This window comes from Drosophila erecta, unplaced genomic scaffold, assembly GCF_003286155.1.
Source record: "Drosophila erecta strain 14021-0224.00,06,07 unplaced genomic scaffold, DereRS2 tig00000279-arrow-arrow-pilon, whole genome shotgun sequence".
Classification (NCBI taxonomy): domain Eukaryota; kingdom Metazoa; phylum Arthropoda; class Insecta; order Diptera; family Drosophilidae; genus Drosophila; species Drosophila erecta.
This window is the reverse complement of record NW_020825216.1, coordinates 405,764-416,788: the sequence shown is the minus strand read 5'-3', so window position 1 is coordinate 416,788 and position 11,025 is coordinate 405,764. Positions and strand designations below refer to the sequence as shown.

Genomic DNA, 11,025 nt, shown 5'->3' with positions numbered 1-11,025 from the left:
ACGATGATCTACACATTTATATATTATAGATGAGCATACTAAGAAATCCCATCCCACGAATAATCAAAAACCAATCGCAGATAAGCAATGAGAATTTGCTCTTGTTGCCGCTTCCTGTTTCCACCTAAAAAGGGTAAAGATAAAAAGAAAAAACTGAGGTCGCTAGAATCAAACATAGATACAAAACATACACACACACACGCATACTGCTGGCCAGGTTGAGGTTGTGGATATAGAAGATTGAAGATTTTATATAACAAAAGATGGAGCGGATGGAAGATTTGTGGAAGGAGAACAAGCATACAAATATTTTTTATACTTGCAACTGTCGTCTTCACTTCATGTTTCGATTTTCACAAACAAATTTTAGACAGATAAGTCTACGGATATGATTTCGCTTATACATATAGAGATATACACACAGCATATAGATACGCAAATTGGCAGATCATTTACTTAAAACCTATATCTAAATATATGAGTATATATTATATATGTTTATGTGGGCATCCTATCCCGATGTTCATTTCAAGTCGTCGCATGTTTTTCCCTTAGTTAATCGAAAATCAAACAAAAAAAGCCTATAAGAAAAAATTACAAAAAAATCTATCTTTTTTTATTCATTTGTATAACCGAAAGTGTCATAGAATTCATATGAGAGGTCGATCCTAGAATTGACTTCACCATATATTATAATAAAACTAAAACTCAATAAATATCGTTTCTTTGCAAGGGTTTTGGTATTAAGATTTCATGTCTTATATATTTTTCAGAATCTTTATCTTTTACAAATTGCACCCAAGTTGTGGCACCCATATCCATACCATCTAATCAGCATCCCACCGCCTGAAGATTAGAGTTCTATTCATGGAAAGTTCTATTATTCGGATCTTCGGATCCCAACTTTGTTGACCTTTGAAATTGAAATGCAGCTCCTCAGTTAGTTGTTCTGATATAAGAGCAGTTCGTTGGCTAATTCGATAATGGCACCCCCTCCAAGTTTCGTGACACGCAAACCCACATAAGATCATTGCAAAATGGGCAATAATATATGTAAGGGAAGCACGCTAGGGAGGAGATCTCCGATCTCCTCGTTGTCCGAGATGCGCGCACCCGCTTCAATTGCATCCACTCAGTTGCGCCCACAACGTCGTCATGTTTGGATCGGTTCTACTGGGGATTGCCACCTTGCTGGGCGTCATCTACGCCTTCCTGGTGTCCAACTTTGGCCACTGGCGGCGTCGTGGAGTCACGGAACCCAGAGCCCTGCCGCTCCTCGGCTCCTTTCCCAGCATGGTTTGGCCACGCCAGCACTTCACCATGGACATGCGCGATATCTACATGTGGGTATGGTGCGATGCGTTGCACATCCCATGTATTTATGGATACACTTTCTGTGCAGGCGCTACCGGAACACCCATAGCTATGTGGGCTGCTACCTGTTGCGTGCGCCCAAGCTGCTGGTTTTGGAACCCCGGCTCGTCTACGAGATCTATGTCAGCGCCTTCAGTCACTTTGAGAACAACGACGCCGCCCAGATGATTGACATCGCCAAGGATCGCTTGGTCGCGCTCAATCCCTTCGTGCTCGAGGGCGAGGAGTGGCGCCGCCAGCGGGCGGTCTTCTCCACGCTGCTGACCAACGGTCGCATCCGGACCACCCATGCTATCATGCAGCGCGTGTGCCTGGATCTCAGCGAGTTCATCGCAGTGAAGTCGGCCGGCGGCCGGGACCTGGACTGCATTGATGTGAGTAATCCTAGCACCTATCACTTGATGCCTCCTCAAGTGGACGGAGTTTCTGTGTAGCTCGGTCTGCGATTCACGGGTGAATCCCTGTTTGACTGCGTCCTGGGCATCCAAGCGCGCACTTTCAGCGACAATCCGCTGCCGGTTGTGCGGCAGAACCAGGAGATGTCCGCCGAGAACCGGGGATTGGCCCTTGCCGGTGCCGTCAGTGGCCTCTTTCCGAATCTGCCGCGCAGGCTGCGTCCCAAGGTCTTCCCCCGCACCCATGATCAATTCTACGGCGCGCTGATCGGCGAGGCTCTGCGCCTGCGCCGTGCGAAGCACCAGGAGCGGAACGACTTCATCAACCACCTGCTCGAGATGCAGAGGGAACTCGGCCTCAGCGAGGAGGACATGGCCTCGCATGCCATGACCTTCATGTTCGACGGCCTGGACACCACCTCCAATAGCATTGCCCACTGCCTTCTGCTGGTATGTTCCCTGATACATAGCAACCTTCTTCGGCTATCCAATATATATTGCCACTCCAGCTGGCTCGCAATCCCGATAGCCAGCGACGTCTGGTCGAGGAGCTGCAGCAGCTCAATCCCGGCGGAGAGCTGCCCGATCTGGACGCGCTGATAGACCTGCCCTATCTGAGTGCCTGCTTTAATGGTGGGTATGCCACGTGGAAATGCCAAGTATTTCAGAGATATATATATCTTCAGAGAGCTTACGCATCTATCCGGCTGGCGGCTGGGCATCAAAGACCTGCACCAAGGAGTACGAGCTGCGGGGTAGCCACCATTCGGAGCCACTCAAGCTGCGGCCCGGCGACAATGTGATGGTGCCCATTTACGCCCTGCACAATGACCCCGATCTCTATCCGGAACCCGATCTATTCCGGCCCGAGCGATTCCTGGACGGCGGACTGAAGACCTGCAAGCAGCAGGGCATCTTTCTGGGTTTCGGGAACGGACCGCGCCAGTGCGTCGGCATGCGCTTGGGTCTGGCGCTGGCCAAGGCCGCTCTGGCGGCCATTGTCCAGCGATTCCAGGTCCTGGTCAGTCCGCGCACACTGAGCGGCACGGAAATAGATCCCCAGACCTTCGTGGGCGTCCACAAGGGCGGCATCTGGCTGCAGTTCGTCCCTCGGAAAACCTGGACTGGATAACCCAGCGGGAAATGGTAGAAAGCAGAAGTTTGAGCAGTGGAAGTCGGAACACAAACAGGGTTAAGCTTTAGCAGGGGTTAACAACTCTATACTGAAGCCTTTGAATATTAACATAACATAATATTGTCGCATAAGTTGTACACTTCTAATTGTTTAACAGCAATTTGCTGGGTCCAAGTTTCAGTTCAGTTCAGTTCGATCTTTTATCTAAACTTTTTTAACTTTTTTGTATGCACAAAGTTTTCAATGATTTGTATTTTCCATTCATCTACATGTACGGGTCATCAATGGAAATTAGAGTGGACCTTCGCTGTTGTGGGTTTTTTTTAAAAGGTTTAGCTGCATTCAGCTGGGAATTATGTCATCGTGCGATGTCCAAACACTGGCATTATAAATCATCAAAAGGGCGTAGGAAACCCATGCATTCATGCCAAATACACTGAGCGAAAGTGATGTCATTCGAGTTTCAAGGAACTTTGTTGCAAATAAATTCAAAATACTGTTGAACAGATCATGCAAAATGCCAATAAATATAGATAATAAGATGCACAACGGCGACAACATTTAACTCGTAACTTGAAATGGGTTATTTGCAAACTCATGTGGTTTTTTAACTTTTTTGGTATTGAGTAAGGTGCAAATAAGTGTCATCGCCTCGCAATGAACGCAAAAATGCAACGTGTAGGCCCAAATCCGGCCTGGCCTTTCACTATCAGCCGCTCACTAAGAGCGGAAGCAAACAAACAATAAGAGCCGTCGAAAACCCACTGGCCACAGCCCCAAATGAAAATGAAACCACCGAAACCACGAAGGTCACGCATCGGGAGAGAGTTTGGGCCCAGCCCAGAAGATGAATAATTTGGGATTAGTGACAGCGTCTGAATTATGTTCGAAATCATGGAGATGTCATAGCCATGCCATCCGATTCGAGATTTTTGGGATGGTGATTCCAAATGGGTCCAGCTTGAAAACGTTTTCAAATGCAACTCAAATTAAATTGGTTCCTAAGTGGCTGTTGTAGAGCTCTGGTACATATGGTGTAATATATATTCTGAAGATTGGAATCGCAAGCATTGCGAGTCGAATGAAACTGGAAACCACAAGCCATTAAAATCAAGGTCCGCCCTAAAAAGCACAGCCAGCTCCAATCAACGAAATTAGACAGTCAAACTATTTACATATTTTACGTAAGTATACATTTATTAGGTAAGAAATTCGAGTCGCTGTTATTGCATGCAAATGATTTGATTTCGAATGCGATTGGGTATTTCAATCAAATGCCTGCGAAATGAGGTGGAAAATAGAGGGAGTTGCAACAAGGACTGAGAAAAAAAATAATAGTAGCAGAGCAGTGCAGAGCATGGATGAGATTAACAACTAATCAGTGCTGGGAGTGCGCTTGGGTGGGTGCCCGATCCTCTACAGACTGGCCACGGGATGCAGGCGCAGTGGCTTCGACGCCTGGCGCACGATTCGCGCCCTGGAGCGACTAGGTGGCAAGTAGGCATTGCTCTGCGGCTGTGGCAGTGGCAACAAGCGCAGTGGCTGCTGCACATCGTCGTAGATCTTGACGGTCTGCACATGGCTCTCCGCACCGTTGTGCGCATTCTGGGTCACCACCTTGACCACCTGGTGGCGTCCCTGCGGCTGCTCATTGGTCGCTCCCAGGATCTTGATGGTCTTCACGCCGGCCTGGTCGAGCTGCTCCAGCACCTTGAAGGTTCGCGTGGCATGTGGCTTCACTATCTGCACGGTGCGCACCCGGGAGCTGCCGCGCAGGGCGACTGGTGCCGCCACTGGCGCCGTGGCCGCCATGGCCACATTCACCGCCACCTGGACGTCCCTGGGCATGAACTTCTGCAGCGACTGCTGCGCCTTGAAGCTCAGGGTGGGCTGCAGCTGCTGCTGGCCCTGCACCACGCGGTGGTAGTGATGCTGCGGCAGCTGGCGGGGCACGGCGTTGCTCACGTACGCAGGGGCATAGAAGCGGGGACGCTTGGACTGCTCGCGGTACATGGGCGCCACCTCGATGAGCTGCTGCTGCTGCTGCTGCTGCTGCTGGACATGATGAGGCTGCTGCTGGCGCACGGTGACTGGCTGCGCGTAGCGGGCGAATGGCTGCACGGTGTTCATGTAGCTGCGCAGGGAGTGGATGTGCGTCACCTGGGTGGGCGCTGGAGCTGGCAGCGAAATGGCGAGGGGAGCGGGGCCGGTCACGTGGATGGGAGCGGCGACACGCACTGGAGCTGGAGCAGGAGCGGGAGCGGCAATTTGGACAGGAGCTGGTGCAGGGGCTGCAACACGGACTGCCACGGGAGCTGGAGCTGGAGCTGGTGCAGCAATTTGGACAGGAGCAGGAGCAGGAGCTGGTGCAGCGATTTGGACAGGAACGGGAGCTGGAGCTGCAATTTGGACAGGAGCTGGAGCAGGAGCAGGAGCGGCCACTGCTGGTGGCAGATAGCCAGCAGCCCTGTACTGCTGCTGGTAGGAGCCAGAGGTGGTCACCGCCTGGACAACGGCAACGGGAGCTGCAGCTGGAGCTGGAGCTGGAGCGGGAGCAGCCAAGGGCGCCGGAGCTGGAATGGAAACGGGCGCAGGAGCCACAACTGGCGATGGCGCGGGAGCAGTGCCAGCTGGAGGCAGGTAGCCAGGAGCCGCAAACTGCTGCTGGTAGCTGACGGCAGTAGATGTGGCAAGTGTGCTCTGGGGCGCCAAAGGTTGCTGCAGCTGCGACTTGGGACGGCCGTAGACGATGTCTGCGCTCTGCTGTTGCTGGGCCACCTGCAACTGGGACTGCACCACGATCTGCTGCTGCTGCTGCTGCTGCTGTTGCTGCTGCAAGAGCAACTGCTGCTCCTGCTGCTGCTTCAGCAGCTTGGTTTGGGTCTGCAGGCTGTGCAGCTCGGCAATGGCGGCCTCGGCGTTTTCGGGCTTGACGAAATCGTAGCCATCGGGAAGGGCGCCGGGATGGCTAATGGTTGCTTGTGTAGGAGCAGCATACACCTGTTGCTGCTGCAGCTGTTGCTGCTGCTGCTGCTGTGGCTGCTGCAGCTGTTGCTGCTGCTGTGGCTGCTGGTAGGTGATCTGGGTTGGTGCCTGGGGACGTGGCTCATCGTAGCCAGGTGGCAGATAGCCAGGAGCGCGGTACTCGCCGGCAGCCTGCTGCACCGATGCCACGCTCTGCGTGGTGGCCACATTCTGGACACTGCGGCCGAGCGACGCGGGCAACTGAGCGGGCGTGGCGAACTCGTAGCCAGGTGGGAGGTAGCCAGGAGCACGGTATTCCTGGGCCGGATTCTGCACAGAAATCGACTGCTGCTGCTGAACGGCTTGAATCTGCTGCACTTGCTGCTGCTGCTGCTGCTGCTGCACCTCTTGAACTTGCTGCACCTGCTGCTGCACCTGCTGCTGCTGTGGAGGCAGGTATGTTGGTCCCTGGAAGACCTTCTGTGGCTGCTGGTAGCTGGTGGGCGTGGCCTGGTAGCTGGACACTGGTGCCTCGAACTTCTGTGGGCTGTACTGCTGTGGCACCTGCTGCTGCTGCGGAATCACTGGCTGCTGCTGCTGCGGAATCACTTGCTGCTGCTGCTGGACAATGGGTGCGGCAGCCGTGGGTGGCAGATAGGCCTGGCCACTGTAGCCCAGCGAGGATGCAGCCGGCGCTTTGCGCTGGAAGTCATGCTGGTAGCTCGAGGGGAAGGGCACGGGAACGGGCGCTGTGGCAGGAGCAGCTGCAGCTGCAGCGGGAGCGGGAGCGGGAGCTGGGGCATCGGCAAAGTTGAGGAAGCTCAGGTCCAGGCTGTCGTCGTGGGCATGACCATGTGCGCCCTGACCCAGGGGCGGCAGGTAGGCGGGGCCCTTGGCGGCGAAGTGGTTGTGCACCTCGAAGATCTGATAGCCGGAATTGCCGTAGTTGCTCTCCTGGAAGCCACCGCCCGTCTTGTAGTACTGCTCCTTGGTGATCAGCGGCTGCTGCTGCTGCTGCTGCTGCTGCCGCAACTTGAGCGATATATCCGCTTGGGTTAATCCGCATAGCGCGCAGATGGCGAGCGCAATGAACTTCACCGAAAACGAATCGTAAGAAAACACAGAAACAAATTCTTTGAGTCACAGAAAAAAAAAGGAAATGGTGTGGATGGATGCAAATGCATCCTTGGCTGCTTGGTAATCCTTAGCCACGGGCAACTGCTCTGCTTACATTCATCTTCACAGTGGTCGTGCTTGAGCCCTCGATGTCCAACCGATCAATGATGCCCCCATTGACCCAGCCACTCGTTTTATACAAGGGCCATCCGCAAACTAGTCGGCGCATCTTCATATTCATCTACATCGATCGACATCTCCGCATCTCGCCATCACCTGCCCCCTCCCAGCTCCCAGCTCCCAGCTTCCAGCTCCCAGTGCCCAGTGCCCAGTGATCGGTGGACAGAAGGGGGCTTTCATTAGTTGGGGCTAGTTACCATGGGCTGCTGCGCAACATTTCGGTCGTTCGCATTTCGCTCGGATATTCGGATTCCGCTTATTGAGTTATCGCCGCTCAGCTGCACGCAGAAAACTTTATAGGCCACTTTATAGGATTGGTCAAAAAAACAAGTCCAGCTGTTGATATTTGTTTGTTTTACCAGAATTACCATCATTTCGCTGAAAATGTGGGCAATTTACTTGGAAATTGGAATGGTCTTTTTGCAGCCGCTACATTTTTTCGCAGTGCATGCCGGCCAATTCCCGAACCCGTCTGCTTTGGCGGATGTAACTAATACGCCTGCTGCCAAAGTGCCGCGGACATGGGACATCAGTCAGCGGTGGTCAGTGCGTTCTCCGTCCGGATTGCGCAATCCTCCGGCTGGCTTGGATTTCCTGCTATTAGCTTTTAGCTTTGCCTTTGGTTTCGGTTTCGGTTTCGGATACGGACTCGGATTCAGATACGCGTTCGGATACGGATACGGGTTTCGCAAAATGCTCGCTAAATATCGGGCTGGCATTGCCAAAAAATGATTACATCTGTCATTAGCAATGCGTGTCGACTGATTTCATTGGTTTTATGTGTATATTTATTTGTTACTTTCGAGCGTCTATGAATTAAACATTAAGCACTGATAAGCACGTCTGCCGCGTATGAAGTTTCAAAAATACCCCAGCTTACCAGGATATATTCGTGGATTCTTGTGCAACCTCAGTTGAAGTTTTATGATGGCTTCATCAGCAACTTTTGCCTCTATAAAAGCCGCTTCTAAGTGCGCAAAGCGATTATTATCGGCGATTATTATTTAACACAGTCTACAATTTAAGACGTGCGTATTTTATCATTTATGGCGTATCTCTAAATATCCAAAAACCCACCAAAATGTCAACCATCGCCCGTCAAAAAAAAGGAAAAGCACATAAAACATGACTGTTCATAGGCTTTTGATACAAATCACAACAAAGCAGCCGGAGTTGTATAACTATTATAGCGACATGTGTATCTTTCAACTGGTTTTCCGCAGAAACGCGTCTAATTTTCCCATGGCGATCGGTTTCGGGGGGATTTCCCCTCTCGCCGACAATCGAGCAACCTTGACCCATCTTAACACAAATATTTTATGCATATTTGGCCCACCGGCTGACTAGCCAATGCACACAAAACGGCCAAAAGCCACCAGCACTTGGCCAACAGACAAAAGGCCGAAAGGGGCAAATGCTCAGACGAGATGGTCAACAAAGGCGGGTCTTGCAAATAATTGAATCGAATTGAATTGAATCGAATTATTGGCCAAACAAAAATCAAAATATATCAAAGGGCCTGGCCCACAGATACTTATTAACTGACTAAATAAAACAATGTGTGAACGTTTATTTCAGTTCGCATTTATGGTGGATTGCATAATTGAGTGGCATTTCAAAATGTTTTACGACAATATTTCGACCTGATCGATGAGAAAAACGTTGGTAGCTCAGAACTCATGATGTATTAGTTATATTTTCGTATATTTTGTAATATATTTTGCCATATCAAGTTTGATTTTATTGTTAATTTGCTTATAATTATTTAATGTTCGTCCATCAAATAACGCGTGTTGCCACAGCAATTAAAGCCATTTAATCAAACTATTATTCAAAATTAGTTGTGAAATGCATTTTATTGTAACTCCATTCGGAATTTTCAGGCCCCATCCCCAATTCTTTGGGGCCATAAATTTGGGCTCCACGTGAATTAGCATTGGATATGCATTATTAATTATTTATGAGTGTTCCCCTGCAGTTTGTTGGCATAACAACAAAATTTGATATGCATATTGCCTGGCTTGTTAATTATTTAATTTCTCGCTTGCCTTCCCTCTCTGCCCCTCTCCCCCCTCCCCCCCTCTCTCACTCTCTTTCCGGTTCTCTGTGAAAATGTATAAATGGCCAAAATGTCCATATATTAACATTAACAAACATCGCCACCCATTAGTGGGCCATCCGAGCTCGATTTACATACTTATTGGCCATGCGTTAGCTGGAATAACTATTAGTGTTAAATTTGTGCCATATTCGAGCTGGAACAGCAACAGGCTGCAACGCAATGTTGTGGGGCTACACAGAGAGAAATTGGGCACTTCTGCATATTTAACAAACATTAGTCCTCCATCATAGTTCTACACCATCTTTTCTATTCGTACAGATATGTATAACTTATATTTATTATATTTTTACAATAGTATAAAGGTAATAGTATCAGGAAATGATCATTTTCATACATTTTCATTTTAATCGTCCTATTTCCACTTCCTATTTCTCTCAGTGCATTGGAAATATTTGGCAAAGACGATAAAGATAAACAAACTTACTACTAAAAAAATCACGACACGAAATATGAAAACGAAATGAAAGGGGAAACCGAATCGTTTACAAATGCGTCTGCCCAGAGGGCAGATCGAAAGCTTTTCTAAAAACTTACTTAATCAATGGAAATGTTAGCATTAGAAATATGGTTCTTCACCGATTCAGTTCTCCAACCTTTGAGTTGCCATTCCACATGGGAATATAATATTATATAAAAACGATATATTTTCAGAGTTGGAACAAAAAATTATTAAAATACTACAAATACATTACCATGTATTAAAGAAGTAAAAAATAAGCAGAAAATGATCTGCTCCTCGCTTGCTAACAAAGACTTCTCCAAATATTTTCCAGAAACTATTGAGCAACCCTCGCAGCATCCGGTCCCATTGACGGATGGAGCGGTGTCGTCGGATTACTAATTGACACATAAAACCCGTAGAGTCTCCGCAGCCACAGCGGCGACCTCTTGGCCAAAAACTGCTGCTCTGTGGGTCTTTTCAGGGGGGCAGGGAATGGAACTCACATAAAATGGGCGTGGCACTCTAGGAAGCTTGGGGCGTGTTCGGCTCATTTGTTTTGGGGACCCCAACAGTGACGATTCATTGATTGGCCATTATCTATTGGGCCACGCCATGCAAAACTGATTGGGTTTTGAAATGGGAGTTGTTTTAATAATCCCTGCTGCACATGAATAATTTATATCAATTTTTATATTTGATTCGCATTAGGGGAACGCTACACGTTATAAGGATGTGGGTTAAAGTGTACTTCCTATAGTTAAGTATGCAAATAGCACATCATTTTATACCGGAAATTCTAAAAGGGAACTAGAACTTATAATTTAGATTATAATGAAGCGCATACCTGCTGGACCGACTAAAATATTACAATTTCTGGGTCTGCGATTTAACCTCTGACTCCACAACTCAGGTTATTACTATCATTATATCGGGGTAATTGGCAGCCAAAGTGCGATTAACCCCATTTTGGGGCCGATCAATCGATCCGCTGACAATTCATTTACAAAAGTCCTTCGGATCGGATTTCCCCTTCACTTTGGCTGCGAGCTGCTGGCCATCTGTTGTTGCCAAGTCGCGAATTCAGTTTGGCCAACAACTTTTAGGGCCAGCCAAAAGACCAAATAATAAACTCCAAATAATGAGTGCCATAAAAGAATCTATAAATAATATATCTAGAGTATTGAAAACCCTTGAAAGTTGTATTTATTTGTATCAGGCAGATTCAAATATAAACGCATACTGGAAATCCAATTTCAAAGTTGAAGGGTTCATTAATCAGCAATAAAAAACAACTGAC

The 11,025-nt window shown here is 48.7% G+C and overlaps 2 protein-coding genes across 2 annotated transcripts; one reads left to right on the top strand and one right to left on the bottom strand.

Annotated features, from left to right (window-relative positions):
* Window positions 1–1,119: 1,119 nt before the first annotated feature.
* On the top strand, window positions 1,120–3,104 carry LOC6551258 (probable cytochrome P450 28c1). The gene is made up of 5 exons (XM_001977036.3): window positions 1,120–1,343; window positions 1,403–1,748; window positions 1,809–2,219; window positions 2,279–2,402; window positions 2,456–3,104. Exons 1-5 carry the CDS (start codon window positions 1,156–1,158, stop codon window positions 2,899–2,901), a joined length of 1,515 nt encoding a protein of 504 aa, XP_001977072.1. The 5' UTR covers window positions 1,120–1,155; the 3' UTR covers window positions 2,902–3,104.
* A 1,102-nt stretch (window positions 3,105–4,206) lies between these two features.
* Window positions 4,207–7,191, bottom strand: LOC6551257 (ataxin-2 homolog). The gene is made up of 2 exons (XM_001977035.2): window positions 7,100–7,191; window positions 4,207–6,960 (listed from the first exon to the last, which is right to left on the bottom strand). Exons 1-2 carry the CDS (start codon window positions 7,103–7,105, stop codon window positions 4,321–4,323), a joined length of 2,646 nt encoding a protein of 881 aa, XP_001977071.2. The 5' UTR covers window positions 7,106–7,191; the 3' UTR covers window positions 4,207–4,320.
* Window positions 7,192–11,025: the final 3,834 nt, after the last annotated feature.